Source organism: Sinohyriopsis cumingii, unplaced genomic scaffold (genome assembly GCF_028554795.1).
Source record: "Sinohyriopsis cumingii isolate HCF-2022 unplaced genomic scaffold, ASM2855479v2 utg001460l, whole genome shotgun sequence".
Lineage (NCBI taxonomy): Eukaryota > Metazoa > Mollusca > Bivalvia > Unionida > Unionidae > Sinohyriopsis > Sinohyriopsis cumingii.
The window spans coordinates 299055-321367 of record NW_028316002.1 but is presented as its reverse complement, the minus strand read 5'-3'; the positions used below and the strand labels follow the sequence as shown (position 1 = coordinate 321367).

The following is a 22313-nucleotide window of genomic DNA, read 5'->3' as shown; positions in this document are numbered from 1 at the left end:
TTTTTCTCCTGGGTATTTAGTCCCTGGTAACTTTGTTAATTTTGCGGCAATATCACCTCGTTTTTAAAAAAATATTATTTGACTTCTTTGGCTTTGACTTGTCACCGGGAATAAATTTAATTTTTTTTTGTACCGCATCATTCACACTTACCTGTAACTGCTGATCTGTTATTTTTTGTTGTAATAGTTGTTAGATCACTTGTTGGGGTACACGCCCTGCATTTCACAGAATATAAATTCATATTATTTATTATATTTCTATAACATGAATGTAATTGATTTCTTAGCGACAAGAAATCAAGAACCGGTCAAACGACGTGCTGCGCTACCAAATTCTGTCCGTATGATTATCACAGGTCCATCTGAAGTGAAGTGGTAAGACGCAACTGTTACTTAATATGATAATGAGATGGCTCGGGTGGGATAAGTTGTACCTGATTGCTCTGTTGGTAGACGACCAGCAGTGTTGATGTGCTGAAAGACTTTAATGAACGCTCAAAATCGTTGAATGAAAACAATGAGGATGTTATTAATTTTATCACTAGTATTGATGAATTACCATCTGTGGATGATCTTGATGGGTCTGTTAACAATTTAGTCATGTATGATGATGTAATGTTGGATGAACAGTCCAATCCTGATTGGATATTCTTGCGTGGAAGACATAAAAACACAGATGTGATTTATGTTACTCAAATATTTACACAAATACTATCAGTAATCAGAGAAAATTGTAATATTCTTGCTGTGTTTAATGGAGTTGGTGTACATACACTACGATATATTTATCAGAACTGGTGTGATGGTGATATCAATTATAATAAGTTTAAAGAATTATTTAGCAGTGTAAGGTCGATCCAGTACAGATTCAAAACAATAAACTTGCATGACCCAAGGTCGAGATACCGAGTTGGTCTTGATAAAAAATTGAATTGATAGCAGCAACGAGGGCACTGGCACCCAACGCGATTTTTCACATCTTATTTTTGCAATTTTCAAGAAGGTTTATTTTGCAGCATAGAGTCCTATATTGGTGCCCGTAAAAAACTTTAACTCGGTGGGTTCACCCTTTCCCTGCGATTTTCAAGAAGGTTTATTTTGCAGCATAGAGTTCTGTATTGATGAACAGCCCCATGGAAAGATTTATTTTGTAAAATAGAGTTCTGTATTGGTGAAACCCCTGTAAAAAGCTTCAGTTTGGTTTAAAAACTTGGTGGGTTCACCCTTCCTGCTGCTTGTATTGTTGATTCAATGTATATGATGAGGTTTGTGGGTGAGTACACAGTGTTGATACTATTCATGCTTATACAATAGACATGGGGGCCCCGAGTGGCTGAGTGGTCTAAAGTGCTGTCCGTTATGGATCACTGCCATCTCTGTCTGCATTGGTTCAAGTCTCAGATTCAGCCAATGTGGGTATGAGTGAAAGCTTGCCAGTAGCTTCTCATCGTTCGGTGTTTCTTTCTGGGGTTTTCCCATGTTCTTCCTCCACCATTAATACTGGCCGCCATGTATAGCCTATCATGTGCTGAAAAATGGCATTAGACCCTACAACAACAATAACAACAACAATAGACATGTATATAAAAAGAGTATTCACGTATATGTACCAATACGTGGTTCTCTTAATAAGGTAAACTATTATATATGTCTTCTCTGTTTTCACTACAGGTGTATTTCTCATTTAATATGCATCAATCTAAAATGGTAACTGCTGATGAAGCACATATTTTACCACCCTCATTTATTGCCTATACCCCCTCCATGCAATTTATTTTGGGTACTTGCATAATTTTCTTCAGCTAACTGACCTGGGTGCCTATAACACGGTTCGGTCTATAATGCAGTCGGGTTCTATGGCTGCCAACTACTGTGTCATAGCGGGGTCACACTGTAATTGTATATATATATATTTATATACATACATAAAGTGCAACCCCGCTATAATGCGCCCCACTATAACACGAATTCAGATATAACGCGGTCATGGCATGGCTCCCGAAATTTCGTATATTCATTCGTACATAAAAAAAATATTTTTTGTTCAAAGTACATCAAATAGTGTATAAAAAATTTATTGTCATTATAGGGAGGAGATCGCATATGAATTCCAATTTAATATGATTGTGGCATGGTTCCTGAAAATTTAAATACATGTATGTGTATTTTTCTCGTACCAGGAAAGAACATTTCTTTTAAGTATGAGGAATAGTGTGTGAAACGTTTATTATCATTTTGGGGAAGAGTTCACCTATGAATTTTAATATAATACGATTGTGGCGTATTATATTAAACAATGCAGTGGTTGATAAAATGCGGTGGTTGATAAAAATTCTCACAGTTTAGTAAACATAAAAAAACGAAAGCTGCCCAGATGTTTGCTGGGCTTGGTGGTGTTATTAGACGCAATCAGTCAACCATTTAATAACGTCTGCTTTATTAGCTGGAAATTGAAAGGGTATGAAATTGTACATGCATTCAACTTTTAAAAAATTCATAAAAGTGACTCGTGACCATTGCAGGCCTACTGCACTTAGTTCTCAGGTTTTACATGTGTATGGAGTTTTCCTATGAACTCGTTATTAATTTCCTATTTTTTATTAAAATATTTTACCGTTATGGAAAAGCAAGTTCACAAATGCAATTCTTTCTCTGGACTTTGCGCAAAAACAATTAATTATTATTTTGGGGAAGAGATCGTTTATGAATTTGAATATACACTGTAATATGATATATAATATGATCGTGGTGTATTTCCTGAAATTTTAAATAAATGTACATGTATAAGTATGAGGAATAGTGTGTAAAAATGTTTATTATCATTTTGGGGAAGAGTTCATGTATAAATTTGAATCTACTATGATTGTGGCTTCGCTTCTGAAATTTAACAACTTCACCAGGTTCTTGAAGTGTTATGCCAATAGCATGTTAATGGAAAAGCAAGTTCATAAATGCAAGTCATTCTGTGCACTTTGCACAATAATTAAGTTCATTAATATAGTAGTTTTCACACGTTTCTTTTGATATTCACAAAATCTGAGAAAAAGTTATATGCACGCTGAAAACATGGGTTGATTGTTATTTATTCTTGCTGTAGTCATTCAAACAAATAGGCATTCAAGCATTAATTATTGGAAATTTGCAATGGATAAATGTACAAAGAAACACATATGAGAAACTTTTAGCAGTATGAAATTTGTACAAACACCATTCATAGACCCTGGAACGTAATGAACCATACATGTGCTTCGTCTTTCTTAACCTAATTTTGCTGTTCATTTTTCCCATTGAATTTAGACACGTGATAATGTGTGACAAAATTATTTAATAGTTTAAATAAATGTATGCAATTTTGGCAATGGATTTATTTATATTATCCATTCATTGCAAGCCCCAATGGTACAATATCAGATAGCAAGTAAACGGTGTTGATACTCTGTTCATGCTGTATATTAGACATTGAATTCAGAGAACAATGATCTGGGAAAAAATTATTGAATATTGTAAATCTCTTTGCAATTTTTCAGTGGAATTACATGCATGCCACGATGGCATGATAGTAAATGGTGTTGATACCCTATTCATCATACACATTAGACATGAATACATGTATAGGTGCCAATGAGTTGTTCTTTGAAAAAAGTAAAATAATGTAACACCCCGCATTAATGTGACCTCGATATTAACATGATCCAATCTTTTGGACCCAAATTATCAGGTTATAGCAGTGTTCCACTCTATTATAGTATTCTCTCTTGTTATAGCTGTCCATGGGAGCTGATGAACCTACTGCCTTATTATAGACTGACCACCTTATAATGAAGTAAATGATACATATAATCTGATAATTTGATAGTTGCATCACTAAATAATGAAATCGGATCCATGGCCATATTGATGATATGACGACTAATTCGTTAAAATGAAGGGCTTTATATTGAGGGAGTACTGAATATATTATCCATGTATAACATGCATCTAAATGTAAATGGCATAGATCTCTGACTCTCCTTAAATTGCCAGCAGATCAGGGTCCATGCTGTTTTCCTGAAATCATAACAGGAATGAACAGTAGAGACCCTGATCTATCAACACAGAAGCAAACCTTGATTCCTGCAAATATGGTAATTTATATTGCAAGATTAGCATTATATATTTGTGCATAAGGTGAGTCTAACTTCTAACAACATAGTCCCTGATCTACTGTCACATAATGCACTTGAATGGTGAATGTTGTGTGTTCTGCTGATTACTTCTAACCAAACCCTGATTAACTTTCACGTAATGCACTTGAAGGGTGTATGTTGTGTGTTCTACTGATTACTTCTAACCAAACCCTGATTAACTGTCACATAATGCACTTGAAGGGTTTATGTTGTGTGTTCTACTGATTACTTCTAACCAAACCCTGATTAACTGTCACGTAATGCACTTGAAGGGTGTATGTTGTGTTTTCTACTGATTACTTCTAACCAAACCCTGATTAACTGTCACGTAATGCACTTGAAGGGTGTATGTTGTGTGTTCTACTGATTAATTCTAACCAAACCCTGATTAACTGTCACGTAATGCACTTGAAGGGTGTATGTTGTGTGTTCTACTGATTAATTCTAACCAAACCCTGATCTACTGTCACGTAATGCACTTGAAGGGTGTATGTTGTGTGTTCTACTGATTAATTCTAACCAAACCCTGATCTACTGTCACATAATGCACTTGAAGGGTGTATGTTGTGTGTTCTACTGATTACTTCTAACCAAACCCTGATCTGCTGTCACATAATGCACTTGAAGGGTTTATGTTGTGTGTTTTACTGATTACTTCTAACCAAACCCTGATTAACTGTCACGTAATGCACTTGAAGGGTGTATGTTGTGTTTTCTACTGATTACTTCTAACCAAACCCTGATTAACTGTCACGTAATGCACTTGAAGGGTGTATGTTGTGTGTTCTACTGATTAATTCTAACCAAACCCTGATCTACCGTCACGTAATGCACTTGAAGGGTGTATGTTGTGTGTTCTACTGATTAATTCTAACCAAACCCTGATTAACTGTCACGTAATGCACTTGAAGGGTGTATGTTGTGTGTTCTACTGATTACTTCTAACCAAACCCTGATCTACTGTCACATAATGCACTTGAAGGGTGTATGTTGTGTGTTCTACTGATTACTTCTAACCAAACCCTGATCTGCTGTCACATAATGCACTTGAAGGGTTTATGTTGTGTGTTTTACTGATTAATTCTAACCAAACCCTGATTAACTGTCATGTAATGCACTTGAAGGGTGTATGTTGTGTTCTACTGATTACTTCTAACAGACTGCATCAACCCAGAAGTGCCAGTGTATTATGTGTTGATGTATCTTTATTAGTACAATTTGCAGTTGAACTCCACCTAAAAGCATGTATATATGGTAAATATGGTTGATGTGTTACATTAGTAGATATGGTAGATAACTTGTGATGTATTGGTTATACAAGTTTCATTTGTCACTAAAAGGAGATTTATATCAATTTGTCTGTCTAGATAATATTTAATAGGGGTTGTTTTGTACCTTTGAATGATCAGAAATGGTAGTTTCTTCTTCATTCAAATGTCAGGGTGTCAATTGACATCTGGTAATCAACTTTAATCAGTGTGGAACACAAAATTTAATGCAAGTACTAACTTATTTTCCATGTGTTTTGTAGTGAATCATAGGCAGTAGGCAAGCTTAGATTCAGCCCTGTGACTTCCATAGGGGATCATTATTTTTTACATGAGAAATAAGAGAAACAAAACAATCTGTATGTCCTGTGGGATTGGCTTTGCTTGTAATTGTGGTAAAAGCTAATTTACTTTTTATTAGTTCAAACATCATATGATAGTATGCTGTATCATCATGCAACTAAACAATAACTGAATTATAAATAAAAAAACAATTAACCTGTTAATGGAAGTTTCCTTACTTGTTTGCTTATCATTTATATCCAAACGTCATATTAGCCAATGTTGAAAGAATACCAGGTTTGCATTAAACACCATTCAGTGTTACATACTGCATCTGTAACCAGTGTGTCAGATGTGATGCTCGTATTTTTGCAGCAAATGATGCAATTGCTGTATGAGAATACAGACAGGTGATGAAATGTAAAACAATGTCACTAATGACATGCTGAATTATTATCCATAGCAGAAAACTTAAAAATATAAATTTTACAAGCATTCACATATTTTGAATCATTTTGAGTTTATAAAGTTTCATATCCAGTTCTGCTCTGAATAGGTATTGCAGGTACCTTAAAACAGGTTGTCTCTTCAACACTTAAATTCATGAGCAGTATGCTGAGTCCCATGGAGTCAGACATCACACTATACCCTTCTTTACTGAGTCCAATGGGGTCAGACGTCACACCTTATCCTTCTTTATTGAGTCCCATGGGGTCATACATCACAACTTATCCTTCTTTATTGAGTCCCATGGCATCAGACATCACACTATACCCTTCTATACTGGGTCTTATGGGGTCAGACATCACACTATACCCTTCTTTACTGAGTCCAATGGGGTCAGACGTCACACCTTATCCTTCTTTACTGAGTCCCATGGGGTCATGCATCACAACTTATCCTTCTTTATTGAGTCCCATGGGGTCAGACATCACACTATACCCTTCTATACTGAGTCTTATGGGGTCAGACATCACACTATACCCTTCTTTACTGAGCCCATTGGGGTCAGACATCACACTATACCCTTCTTTACTGAGTCCCATGGGGTCAGACACCACAGTCAACCCTTCTTTACTGCATCCCATGGGGTCAGACATCACACTATACCCTTCTTTACTGAGTCTAATGGGGTCAGACATCACACTATACCCTTTTTTACTGAGTCCCATGGGGTCAGACATCACACTATACCCTTTTTCACTGAGTCCAGTGGAGTCGGACGTCACACCTTATCCTTCTTTATTGAGTCCCATGGGGTTAGACATCACACTATACCCTTCTTTACTGCATGCCATGGGGTCAGACATCACACTATACCTTTCTTTACTGAGTCCCATGGGGTCAGACATCACACCTTATCCTTCTTTACTGAGTCCAGTGGGGTCAGACATCACACTATACCTTTCTTTACTGAGTCCAATGGGGTCAGACGTCACACCTTATCCTTCTTTACTGAGTCCCATGGGCTCATACATCACAACTTATCCTTCATTATTAAGTCCAATGGGGCCCCGAGTGGCTGAGTGGTCTAAAGCGCTCTCCATTATGGATCACTGCCATCTCACCTCTGTCTACTTGGGTTCAAGTCTCAGATTCGACCAATGTGGGTATGTGAGAAAGCTTGCCAGTAGCTTCACGTGGGTCGGTGGTTCTTCCCAGGGTTTTCCTCGGTTCTTCCTCCACCATTAATACTGGCTGCCATACATAGCCTATCATGTGCTGAAAAATGGCATTAAACCCCACAACAGCAACAACAACTATGTCCAGTGGGGTCAGACATCATGCTTTATCCTTCTTTACTGGATCCAGTGGGGTCAGACATCACACCTTATCCTTCTTTACTGAGCCCCAATGGGGTCAGATATCATACTAACATCTTCTGAGTCCAGTAGAGTCCAACATCACACTATACCCTTTATTGAGTCTCATTGGGCATACATCACAACTTATCTTTCTTTTCCAAGTCCAATGGGGTCAGACATCACAATATCCCCTTCTTTATTGAGTCCCACTGGGTCAGGCATCACACTATCTCCTTCTTTACTGAGGCCAGTGGGGTCCGACATCACACACTTCACTTTACTGATTCCAGTGGGGTCAGCTATCACATTCTCCTCTTCTTTACTGAGTCGAGTAGGGTAAAACATCACACTATCCCCTGTTCTATCTAGTCCATTAGGGTCAGTCAGCATACACTTCCCTTCTTAACTTATTCCAGTGGGGTCAGACATAATGACTTTATTTAAAAAAGGTAACACAATTAGCTAAGAACTAATCTACCTTGAGGCCCTCATACAAAGGAATTTATTTATTTTAGCTGCATCTCTGAAGCCACTGGATATATTGGGTTTGGAAGAAGGAAACAGAGTGGGCATTTCTAATCTCAAATGGAATACTATTCTAGAGCAAAGTTCCTGAGTACTGGAAATGATTGTTAAATAATTCCTTATTTGGTTTGGGAATTTTATACTGTTTGGTAGACATAGATTGCAGGTGGGGAGTATTGCATAGCCTATACTGGAGTAGTGATTGTAAATACTCAGGAGCACTATTATCCTGTACATTAGTTTGGCTTTTCTCAAATACATGTAGATTTGGTCCTTAATATGAGATATTTTTAACTTACCAGCTAATTTTTCCTTACTTTTTTTCTGGATTGATATTAGCCCAAATGCTCTTTTTCGAAGATGTGCCAGCTTTATGTTTGTATCATTTGAATTACCCCATACTGTATTAAAGTAGTCTAAATAGGGTTGTATGTAACTGTTATAAAATACTTTTCAGTGCCTTTCAGGGAGAAAATGTCTTCTCTTACTGAGAAGTCGTAAACTCAATTTACTTTTTTACTGATATGTTTGATATGTTCAGTCCATAATAGGTTATTATCTACCAGAACACCAAGTAGTCTATCATGACAGACCATTTGCAAATTTATATCCTTCTGTTCATCACTACCAAGATTTGTCCTTCTTTGCCATGTTGAGATGTAATTTTTTAGTTTTACCAGTATTTACCACCATGTTATTGCATGTGCATCAGTTGTCCAGTTTGTTTAGGGCATCCTGTAAAGAAATTTCCAGTTCATGCTTTGTGTTTTCGATGTCTGATAATGTCATCTGCATAAAGATTTGTAGATGATATTGCATTCCTTAGTAAAAGTTATAGGTCATTAATAAATAAAATAAATAGTAATTGACCTAGAACTGAGCCTTGTGGTACTCCATATCTAAGTGTTCCAGCTTCAGACAGAACATTATTTATATAAACTTTATAGAAATATGTTGTGTTCTCTCACTTAAATATGAAGTAAACCATCTAACAGTGCTTTAATCACATTGGTAAATTTTCATTTTCTTCAAAAGGATTTCATGATTCACCATGTCGAAAGCTTTCCTGAAATCTACAAATACAGATCCTATTATTTTGCCTTGGTCAATTGCTTGAATCCATTTATCAGTTAGGGAAATCAAGATGGTCTTTACACAAATGTTTCTGTCTAAAGCCTGATTGATTAGGGCATAGCAGCAAGTGTTTGGTTAAAATTGACGTGAATGAGTCATGGACATCTTTTTCAATCAATTTTGACAAGATGCTGTACAAACTTAAGAGTGATCTACTTCATGGACAGCAATTTTTCAATACATACTACTAGGATGGTAAACAACTATGGTCAACAGTTAAATGAAAAATGTATATAAATACATAAATATAGTTTTCTTTGTTGTTTCTTGTGTTATTTGCTGCTGTCTGACATGTGAATGTAATTTTCCTTTTTTGTTCCCTTAGCATCATATTAAAACTTATCCAGACTGCATTCATTTATAGGGAAATTCACATTTTTTCTCACATTATAATCATTTAAATAACTTGACCTTTTAGCTTTCACTGAGATCCCTATTTTTATTGTGCAATAAGTTTATTCACACTTCTTTGTTTGTTTGTTGTTTTTCTTTTCTAAGACACAATCAGACACTTCAGGAAAATGCAAGCAAAGTTATCCGAAGCTGGAAATGCAAGTTTGGAAACAAGAAAGTTTATTCAAACCTGGAAGCAAAACAAATTGACCTTTGACATCACCAAAGATGAAGCTCTGCAGATTTCAAAGGCAGTTGATGCCAATGTGAAATTTGTGGAAATCAAAGCAAAGCTTGCAGTAGAAACAGTCACAAATAAACTGAAAGAGATGGAGGGTTTACTGAAGGAACAAAAGGGAGATGAAAAGGAAGCCATTACTCCTGTCGATGCTGAATTTGCATTTGAGTTAGGTAAGATTGAAAACGTTTTTGTCTCACCTGTGACAGAATGATGAGACATATTTTTTTTGCATTACTAATGATGGTGATAGCAACAATACTATCAACATTGAGATTCAGTGTAAAAACTCTGTGTAAAGTGTTTGCAGGTTTCCATATATACTCACATTAAAGATGGATTCAACTGCAAGTAGTGTAGACCAAGATTTATTGTTGCATAATGGGCTGCCATATCTGGGTCTATACAGTTTGTTAGGCTTCATGACTAGAACAAACTACATAGATCTGATCTGCCAGTGAATTATGTCACTGCAGATAAAAAAAATTGTTGTTTTAAGTTAATGTATTTGAATATATTCAGTACATACAGGGTAATACATTATTGCATTGGTTATTAGTAAGATAGCATGTTCCAGGGAAATCTTGTTTGAAGAAAATTCCTGGGACCAGAGGATAAAAGAAACAAATTCTATGTATGAGTTTGGCTTCAGGCATGATGTGGGGGACTGAGGCTGAATCTGAGAATGTTGGTAATGCACAGCCTTCAGCTTCAGTCATGGATGATTTTTAAAAAAATTCATATTTTTAGGAATTCACCATTAAAATAATATTGTATAATAATATTGTTTAATGTTTAGATGTTTATTTTTAACATAGATGTGTAAAAATTAGTACAGATTTTCTGTGTGTAATTATAATACCCACCATGCTGTATACTGAGTAGAGTGAAGTCATTTTAATGTATACATATTTACTAAAGGTTAAATTTTGCACGTAATTACATAATAATCCATTAGCACCTGAAAATAACACTCAAGCAATAATATATTAAGAATTCCTGAACAATTTATGCCAAATATAATCTCCACTAAATTTTCATTTAAAAAAGTGCTGAATTTTGACTCTGCAGATATAAAATATAAGGCATAATTATATCAGGCCAAAATTCTTATTAAATATATACAGGTCAGGTACTGAATAGTAATAGAATTTGCAGGTTCAGATTTGTTTTTGATGTGCATCAAATTACATTATGTAAACCTTTCTAAAGCAGATACCTCTTGGTGTGAGAAACATGGGCTTCTAAGAGTTTCCATCAGCTTGATCTGCCTGAACAATTTGCACTTTAGTTTGTTATCACTACTCCTCCCAAAGTACTTTACAAGTTCAAGTAATTAAATAAATATACACTTTTATTTAGTCCAACTGATTTCTGTTGACAGCAAGGAATGCTACCCGGGAAGTTCGGGAGATTATGAGTCTGCGACGTGTCTTCCCTGATCCATGTGGGATAGTACAGGCTCTTCAAGGTCGCATAAGAAGTAACCTGACGGAGCTGAGAGAAAAAATTAACAAGGCAAAATTGATTGCTTCATCAATACAGGTGTGTTATTGACTCCACAAATTGACTGCATAAGAATTTCTTCTGATGTCTTAGAAGCCTACCCCAGTGGCCATATTCATTATCTTGTTATCACTACTCTTGCTGAATGAATGGTCAGATCATTAAAGACTTTATATAATGCTGATTTGGTCATAAATTTGAGAGAGACATTTGGATTTTTAACATGGATTAACAATTTTCAGTCATGGCGCTATCTTGTCTGCAGTGTGTCAGTTTATAGTGATGCCTGACACTGGGGCATCCTGCTGCAGACAAAATTATATCACATTGCCCTGACACCAGGCCAACCAGTCTTAACACTAACCTGTTAATGCTGAATGCCAAATGAGGCAGCTGTTAGTACCATTTTTATAAATCTTTGGTATGACTCACCCGGTGTTTGAACATGTCACCTCCCACATCTGAGGCTGATGCTCTAACCACTAGACCACCAGAGTGGTCAGCCCTAAACGAAAAAATACAACCATCTTGAAAATATTTGTATTGCTACTCCACCTGAACAGAAAGTCATAATGACATTGGGTTTTACCAGAAGACTTATGATATCTGGTTGGTCCTAAATGAAAATGGTGCTGCTTACCCATCCATTATGGCTGCTACTGCTGTCATCTTGAAAATATTTTTATTGATGCTTCTGAGTTGAAGGTCTTTTTAAAATGTATTTTGTTTTACTAAAAGACTTCTTATGATGTCTAGTTGGTTTTAAAAGAAAATGGTGCCAATCAGACATCCAATATCTTGAAAATCAATCTTGCTATCACCACTTCTGATGAATAATCACATCAGCATGGTAGACTTCATATGATGTCCAGTTGGTCATAAATGGAAATTGTGCTAACCTGACCTCCAATATGGCTGCCACCACAATTGTCATCTACAAAATCTTGTTATCACTACTTCTCCTAGATGGCTGGTAATGTTAACATTGTGCTTTCACCAGAAAAGTATTGTTTACAGAATGCTTAAAATATCTGCAAGATTTCTGATCAACATCAAATTGATTAGTAATTAGATAAAGTTTTTCTCATCATTTAGATGCAAAATATATGTCCTCAGTGTATATATATGTCACAAAAAGTACCTGTTTTAATGGCTACGATACAAAAGATTTGTTTCCTTTACATTGTAATGATGACTGCCTATCAATACATGTAATCTGTTTAATAATTTGTGAAAAAGAAAAATGTAACATACATTATGTTGGATTAACATTCCATTGAGATCATAAAATAATCACCATCTTCTCATTAACATTTTGATTCATCCTCAGTTATCTGTTTGTGTTACAATACATTTAAATACAAATAATCATTTTTTCCAGGAGTTCTCATGTACTCACTTATAAAGAATTATATAAAATTGTATCAAATTCTAATAAAAACAAGTATCCTTTGTTGGAATTCATGAAGAGTCTGTTTATTCCCCTCTATAAATTTTAATTGCTGAGTATTGAAATGATCTCAGATATTCTTAAGAAATGTCAACATACTAAATTCAAGAATAAGTTTGGTACAAAAGGCTTTGTCATTATCTTTGACATTGAACTTCTTAAAAGCTATGAACTCTTTCAAATACCATCAAGATCTATCAACAGGCTACATTTAATTAAGCCATATTTTTTAAAAAGTTATTGAAGTGGGATTGTTCTAAGCATTTATTAGATATATCCACAACCCCCCTTGGAAAATCATTCATTCATAATTGTGTTGTCATGCACACAAGCCTACACTGATAAGAACCCCAGTCTTGACCTTTGAACCAAATCATTGTCAAGCGTGTCAGCTTTAATATTCTTTTGTCAGATATTGCCAAAATTAGTATGGCAAGTCACTTGCTGAATGGACTACTGACAAATTATTTAAATTACTCAGAAAACTGGATTTCTTTTTGGTTTCAAAAGTAATCTGAAAAATATTTTCTTAAAATAAAATTATTTTGCATGATTGAGGCTTGAGTAATTATTTTATTGTTAGTCTTTGTATACCTTTTTTCAGATGGCAGTTTCTCTGACAGGAAGTGGCTATCTAACTGTACCAGTCAGTGAGAATGACCAGAGCCTGTCCTTGACCACTACAGTGGACATGATGATCAAACCAACTAATGTAGATGGACCTGTGGCTGTCATACAAACTAAAGATGTGGTAGGGTTATTGCATCTGAAAGAATTATTAGAAATACACACAGACACACATACACACGCATGCAACATTTTCTTATATAATTGAAAATTACATATCTTCAAAGTGTGCATCATTTAAGGTTGCCTTTTATTGAACTGCTGCTTTCATATCAAAACTAGTCATTATTACAATTATACCATGACCCTATCCATGATATATGAGGAACTGGACTAATCCGAGGTCTTTATAGTGAGGGACCACAGTGTCATTCTGCATGAATATTCTTGTGACCTGAGTATTTACTGCACTGCATTACTGTATAATTATGCACTGTTTTAAAGTAAATTAATTATTAGATGTTAAAAAAGCCATATTATATTTATGTGACAAAATCCTGTCACTTGCTTACTCACTCTTTTTTTTTCTGTCTCTCTTTCTGTCTTAATTTCTGATTTGGTGTATATCAAATTATGGAAGAACTTTCCCTATATATTGATCAGTTTACATAATCTGCCACTGTTCCAACACAACACACTGTAGTTAGATGTATGAAACATTTAGTTTTAGGTATTTGTATGTAAAATTATTAATTTATTATAATGCAGATATTAATCATGTAAACCAAATGATTGTGTATTTATCTCTTGACTCCATATCCAAGGCATGATGGAAGCTTATGTGATGGCAGCTAAGAGTCTTTTCTATTTGCAGTTTGACTGGACTTGTAAGTGGGTATAAATGGTACCTATATAAAAAGGTGGGCTCCACAAAAAGTGTGTATCTTGTCTTTATTTTGGAAAAATAACACAGAAATGAAGGAATAAATCTCAGAGGAGACTGTTCTAGGCATATATATATATATATATATATATATATATATAAAAGGCTACATCACCAATTAAACCTTGTGTTCTTGAAATAAACAGGAAGGTGAAGTCATCACACTGGCAGAATTTGAGAAAGTCTTAATGCATATAATATATACAACTGAACTCAACTCTCTACCCTTGATGTTTTTCAAATCAAGCACAGCCATGAAATTATTTCTATTTTTTTATGATGTCACAGGCCTCTTATGTATTGTCCATGAAAGCTAGAAACCCAATTTTGTCCATTTTGAATGAAAAAGGTGTTGACATGAATGAACTGCAACTAGAGTACCCATTGAACACAAGCCGATGGTACAGGTTGCATCTGACAAGGTAAAGAAAATATTTTGGAATAACTCTAAATTACACTTTTTATATTTTTGGCAGCACAATTTATCATGTCTGGCAAATGAGGCCACATGACTTTATGATATAAGCCTGTGTCCATTGAGTATTGCGCCTTGTCCATCCCTCATTATTTCCTACTGTCGAATTTCTTTTAAAAAAACGCTGAATCAATTTCAATCAAATTTTGCTTTTGCAACAGAGTTTTTAAATTTGTACAAATCATGATAATATGTCATCAAATATGGCCACAGTTACTTAAAGCAGAGCAAAAGCTTTAAAAGATTTTTTCAAAATAATACCTCAACAAAATTTAGCCAAATTTATGAAGAGGCTCTCTAGCATAAATGCCTTCAAAAAATGATGTTTATTTGCCAGTAAATCTGGTACTTCTTAAATAAACAACAGATATCTAATAATAATAATAATAATAATAATAATAATAATAATGAGGACTTTGTATAGCGCCTAATCTTCAGAAGCTCTAAGTGCTTTACAACATTAGACAACACCTGTAAGATAAAAAAACATACAATAATAATATTACAAAAACAAACACCATGAAATTAGAAAAACATTATTAAAAAAATAAAAACATGCTGAGAATATTTCAGGTAGGAAACATTATTAGGTCTTTAAGTTTGTTCTTGTAGTCGAAATAATGAGTTTTGAGAGCCGTCTTTAATGTGATCACTGTGTCTTTGTGTATAACCTGACTAAATGATATATCTGGTGTTGAGGACTTTTCATTTTGTAAAATTTGTGCTGATTCACCTTCATATATGGTTGTCTTTACCAAAAATATGAAATCCTCAAAAGTACTTCTAAAATATTCTGAAATTATTTGAAATTTATCCCAAATATGACAATGTGCAGCTACAGATCCCTCGACTAAAACAATGAAAACAGTCATGAAATAATTGAACATTATTTGCCCAGATTTAATGCATAATCCTGATATGAAACTGTTGCATATTTCAGTTGATTGCATCACTCTAGAAACATTTCCAGTTGTTGTTTTGTATCAGTGTTGGCCTCAGTGTTTAATAAGCTGTTTAGATTTGACTTACGCCGAGTGGTCTAAAGTGCTCTCCATTACAGATCACTGCCATCTCACCTCTGTCTACGTGGGTTCGAGTCTTGGATTCAACCAATGTGGGTATGTGAGAAAGCTTGCCAGTAGCTTCTCGTGGGTTGGTGGTTCTTCCCGGGGTTTTCCCGGGTTCTTCCTCCACCATTAATACTGGCCACCATACATAGCCTATCGTGTGCTGAAAAATGGCATTAAACCCTACAACAACAACAACAACAACAACAAGATTTGACTTACCACCATGACTCTTGTTTCAGTTGCCTTAGACAGTTTAGATTTGTACTTACTGCAATGACTGTTGTTTCACTTGCCTTGGACTGTTTAGGTTTGACTTACATCCATGACTGGTGTTTACTTGCCTTAGACAGTTTTGATTTATCTTACAGCCATGACTGTTGTTTCACTTGCTTTGGACAGTTTATATTTGACATCCAGCCATGACTGTTGTTTCACTTGCCTTGGGTTGTTTATATTTGACATACAGCCATGACTGCTGTTTCACTTGCCTTGGACTCTTTTGATTTAACTCACATTCATGACTGTTGTTTCACTTGCCTTGGACTGTTTAGATTTGATTTAATATTCATGACTGTTGTTTCACTTGACATGGACAGATTAAATTTGACTTAATACTGTTGTTTCACTTGCCTTGGAAAGTTTAGATTTTACTTACCACCATGACTGTTTTTCACTTGCCCTGGACAGTTTAGATTTGACTTATAGACATGACTTTTTTCACTTGCCTTGGACAGTTTAGATGTGACTTACAGCCATGACTGTTGTTTCACTTGCCTTGAACAGTTTAGATTTGATTTTACATCCATGACTGTTGTTTTACTTGCCTTGGACAGTTTAGATTTGACTAACAGCCATGACTGTTGTTTCACTTGCCTTGGGTTGCTAATTAGATTTGACTTGCAGCCATAACTGTTTCACTTGCCTTGACAGTGTAGATTTGACTACAGCATGACTGTTGTTTCACTTGCCTTGCACTGTTTAGGTCTGACTTACAGCCATGAATGTTGTTTCACTTGCCTTGGAAAGCTTAGATCTGACTTGCCACCATGACTGTTGTTTCACTTGCCTTGGAGAGTTTAGATTTGACTTACCACCATGACTAATTTTTCACATGCCCTGGAGAGTTTAGATATGACTTACAGCCATGACTGTTGTTTCACTTGCCTTGGACAGTTTAGATTTGACTTACTACTATGACTTTTGTTTCACTTGCCTTGAATAGTTTAGGTGAGACTTACAGTCATGACTCTTGCTTCACTTGCCTTGGACAGTTTAGATTTTACTTGCAGCCATGACTGTTGTTTCACTTGCCTTATGTTGTTTAGCTTTGACTTACAGCCATGACTGTTGTTTCACTTGCCTTGGACAGTTTAGATTTGACTTGCAGCCATGACTGTTGTTTCACTTGCCTTACATTGTTTAGCTTTGACTTACAGCCATGACTGTTGTTTCACTTGCCTTGGACAGTTTAGATTTGACTTACAACTGTGACTATTGTTTCACTTTCCTTGGACAGTTTATATTTGACTTAAAGCCATGCCTGTTGTTTTATTTGCCTTGGACTGTTTAGATTTGTCTTGCAGCCATGACTGTTATTTCACTTGCCTTGGACAGTTTAGATTTGACTTGCCACCATGACTGTTGTTTCACTTGCCTTGGGTTGTTTAGATTTGACTTACCACCATGACTTTTGTTTCATTTGCTTTGGACAGTTTAGATTTGACTTACCACCATGACTGTTGTTTCACTTGCCTTTGACAGTTTAGATTTGACTTACCGCTGTGACTGTTGTTTCACTTGCCTTGGACAGTTTAGATTTGACTTACAGCCTTGACTGTTGTTTCACTTGCCTTGGACAGTTTAGATTTGACTTACAGCCATGACTGTTATTTAGCTTGCCTAGACAGTTCAGAGAAAATAATTAAGTCAAGTCTTGGATCTAATTTTGAATACATGATTTATCCATAAAAATTCCCATTATTATATGCATCCTTTAATGTTTAATACAACAAACATTTTGTTATTAAATTTTTGCAAAATTTTATATATCTTAGTAAATGATAATTATTTGTTTTACATATAAGAAAATAATAAATAAAATTTGTTTAAAATAAGTAGACGATTCATTATGTAATATTACAACATGACATATGTGAAATAAATTTTGTTCTCTGCATGATGTGACTACTCCAGTGGCCTAAGTGGTTGTGGCATCTGCCTCAGATGTGGGAGGCCGCCAGTTCTAACCCAGGAATAGTCATACTGAAGACTTCTAAAAATATATACACAGCTGCCTCATTTGGCACTCAGCATTAAGATGTTAGTGTTAGGACTGGTTGGCCTGGTGTCAGGATAATTTGACTCAGTGGGACATGATGCCACATGTCTGCAACATGATGCTCCAGTGCTAGACATCTCTATAAAATGCCACACTGCAGACATCAAAATTGTAAATGCTGCTTTAAAAGTCAAAATCACACACACACACTTCTGTGTATGATTCTGAAATAAAATGTAATTTTTGTCACTGTATAAATAAAATCTTTAGCATATGTTCATCTTTTAATGAAATTTGTAAACAGTAATGCCACACTAATTTCATATCACTGTTTGACATGGATAAAAAAAAATGCAAATTTCTAAACTTGTTTCATAAAATTGGCATTTTAGATTAGTTATGTACAGCACATGAAAGAGTAACTCGTATACAATAACAGTCACTTCCAACTACCTTCTTTCCAGTCGACCTTCCAGACATGTATGCAAATTTCTTCCATGACAAAGTACAAACCATCAGAGATAAGCTTGACACCACAATTTCAATTGACTCGTCGTCATCATACCATTGGGATACAGAATTTGAGTGGCAACCATTAGCAGCATTTGAACCTGTCTCTATGGATTTCGTACGTACAATCCTGATGAAGAGTGCACCAAAGTCATGTGAACTTGATCCAATTCCAACATCACTGCTGCTTGAGTGCTTAGATCCAGTATTGCCTTCACTAACTGATGTTATTAATACCTCTCTCTCATCCAGGGAATTCCCATCATTTTTCAAAACTGCCATTGTAAAGCCTCTGCTGAAGAAACCAACACTAGACCATAACGATTTAAAGAACTACCACCCAGATTCTAATCTCCCATTCATATCAAAAATCTTAGAAAAGATTGTTCTATCCCAGCTAGTATCTCATCTAAATTCAAGCAGTCTTTTTAGCAATGTACAATCTGCATATTGCCCTTGCCTCAGTACCAAAACTACTCTTCTAAAAGTAGTTAATGACATTCTCTCTGGGTTGGATAGCGGAAAGATTACAGTCACCCTCCTTGATTTGTCTGCAGCATTTGACACAATAGACCATGATATATTACTTCACCATCTCCAGCATGTATTTGGCATTCATGATACAGCCTTACTGTGGTTCAAGTCCTACTTGGTCAACAGGACACAAATTGTATCTGCAAATGGAATACACTCCAGCCCAGTTGATCTATGTTGTGGTGTTCCACAGGGGTCTGTTCTTGGACCTGTTATCTTCATTCTGAACACTCATTTGCTCTCAAGTGTCATAGACCATCATCCAGTGTCTCACCAATTGTACGCTGATGACACCCAAATATACAAATCAAACACAAAATTTGTTCTCTGTGCTATGTTTCACTGTTGGACTCTAGTCCAACATACCTATCCGACCTCACCCATGTGTACACACCAGCAAGATACTTACGCTTCTTCTGACAATCGTATGCTCATTATTCCCACTATGAAAACAAAGTCATATGGACAACGTTCTTTTGCATACCAGGGCCCAGCAATGTGGAATGAATTGCCCACTGAACTTAGACACAAAGACACTGTGATCACATTCCAGAGGGCTCTCAAAACTCACTTATTTCAACTGCAAGAACAAACTTAAAGACCTAATAATGTTTCCTACCTGAAATATTCTCAGCACGTTTTTTATTTTTTAATGTTTCTCTAATTTCATGGTGTTTGTTTTTGTAATATTATTATTATATGTTTTTTTTATCTTATAGGTGTTGTCTAATGTTGTAAAGCGCTTAGAGCTTCTAAAGATTAGGCGCTATGCAAAATCCTCATTATTATTATTATTATTATTTATGCATTTAATTTACTGTTTTGTGAAAAAGTTTGCAATGTGATGTATTTCAATTAAAATATTTCATTAATTCATTTTTTTTAAACTTGTACTACATGCATAAAAATACATAAAAAAACAGCATTGACAAACGTACTGCTGAATAAAATTTCATCATATATTTTACCTTCTAAACATTTTTTTTCAAATGTCAGGTCTACAAACAATATTGATGTTAGAATAACTGACTCCGAAGATGTAAAGGCTGGTACCAGGAAGAACCTTACTGTGCCGTCACTGCCTGCATCTCAAGCCAAGCCAACTGTACTATACTTTGGAGGGACCCCAAAAGGATATCCTAAATATGGAAAGGGAAATTGGCAAGGGTGTCTAGCTGAAGTGGCTGTCAATCAGCAATATCTCAGCTTGGTTCAGCGGGACAGTTCAGGGACCATAACTCCACTTTGTCAGGATAGTCGGTAATGAGCAAAGTCTGTTATAAATATTCCAGAGAAGAAAAACTGTGTAAATATTTTATGTTAAATCAGTGTGGTTTTAAAGGGATAGAAGTCTTGAGAGATATTTTAACAGTTCTTTATGGGAACATGTTCACTGAGTAGTAATAAAACTTATTTGGTAAAGTTATGTCCCTTGTTTAAGTGTGGTTTTGTAATTGGATATTTGGTTTGGGGATTGGGAGGTCATGAGTTTGAGATCTACCATAGTCTGCACTGCTGCATCATTGAGAATGGTACTTAATCTAAACTGCCCCAGTGAATAATTTATGATTGTATACCTGCATCCACTTCTAAGGCTGCAAAAGTCATGATTACTTGATTTATGCGACTGTAAACTTAATTAACATTAGCCCTGTTATCTGCTATAGGATTAGGAAAATGTTAACCTGACCTGAAAGCTTAATACATCATGCTTTTTAAATGCTTTTCTCTTATGTATAACAAAGCCTGAATATTTAGAATGTTTTTGCATTTTTGTTTGTTTTAGACCACAGGACCTTGAGGCTGGAATCGTTTTTGGTGGCAGAGGATATGCAAGGTTTCCACTGTCTACCATGAGAACAGGACCAATACAGAATATCAATATTGACTTCAGGACACTGTTTAATGATGGACTAATTTTCTTCATCAAAAACTCAGTTCAGGTATGTCATAATGAAGAACAGGACTCAGTTATATACTGCTGGTAATATGTCCTTCAGTCAAAGCATGACTGGGATTTACACAATATGTCCTACAGTTAAAGTATAATTGGGATGTACACAATATGTCCTACAGTTAAAGTGTGATTGGGATGTACACAATATGTCCTACAGTTACAGCGTGATTGGGATGTACACAATGTGTCCTACTGTAACAGTTAAAGCATGACTGAGATGTACACAATATTTCCAACAGTTAAAGCATGTCTGGGATGTACACAATATGTTCTACAGATAAAGCATGACTGAGATGTACACAATATGTCCTACATTTAAAGCATGACTGAAATGTACACAATATGTCCAACAGTTAAAGCATGACTGGGATTTGTACAATATGTCCAACATTTAAAGCTGTACGCAATATGCCCTACAGTTAAAGCATGACAGGGATGTACACAATATGTCCTACAGTTAAAGCATGACTGAGATGTACACAATATGTCCTACAGTTCAAGCATGACTGAGATGTACACAATATGTCCTACATTTAAAGCATGACTGGTATTTACACAATATGTCCAACAGTTAAAGCATGACTGGGATTTACACAATATGTCCAACAGTTAAAGCTTGACTGGGATTTGTACAATATGTCCAACATTTAAAGCATGAATGGGATTTACACGATATGTCCAACAGTTAAAGCATGACTGGGATTTGTACAATATGTCCAACAGTTAAGGCATGACTGAGATGTACACAACATGTCCTGCAGTTAAAGCATGACTGAGATGTACACAATATGTCCTACATTTAAAGCATGACTGGGATTTACACAATATGTGCAACAGTTAAAGCATGACTGGTATTTACACAATATGTCCTTCAGTTCAAGCTGTACACAATATGCCCTACAGTTAAAGCATGACTGGGATTTGTACAATATGTCCTACAGTTAAAGCATGACTGAGATGTACACAATATGTCCTTCAGTTAAAGCATGACTGATATTTACACAATTTGTCCAACAGTTAAAGCATGACTGGGATTTGTACAATATGTCCAATAGTTAAAGCATGACTGGGATGTACACAATATGTCCTACAGTTAAAGCATTCTGGGATGTACATAATATATCCTACAGTTAAAGCATGACTGGAATGTACACAATATGTCCTACAGTAAAGCATGACTGGGATTTACACAATATGTCCTACAGTTAAAGC

The 22313-nt window shown here is 35.5% G+C and overlaps 1 protein-coding gene across 1 annotated transcript in view; it reads left to right on the top strand.

Annotated features, from left to right (window-relative positions):
• The window catches only part of LOC149772463 (uncharacterized), a 190323-nt gene that overhangs the window by 132733 nt on the left and 35277 nt on the right, over positions 1 to 22313 (top strand). The window contains exons 13-18 of the mRNA XM_089947775.1: positions 9679 to 9984; positions 11196 to 11356; positions 13372 to 13518; positions 14566 to 14699; positions 20141 to 20404; positions 20931 to 21087. Coding sequence (XP_089803901.1) covers positions 9679 to 9984; positions 11196 to 11356; positions 13372 to 13518; positions 14566 to 14699; positions 20141 to 20404; positions 20931 to 21087 — 1169 coding nt within the window. The remainder of the gene's footprint in view (positions 1 to 9678; positions 9985 to 11195; positions 11357 to 13371; positions 13519 to 14565; positions 14700 to 20140; positions 20405 to 20930; positions 21088 to 22313) is intronic.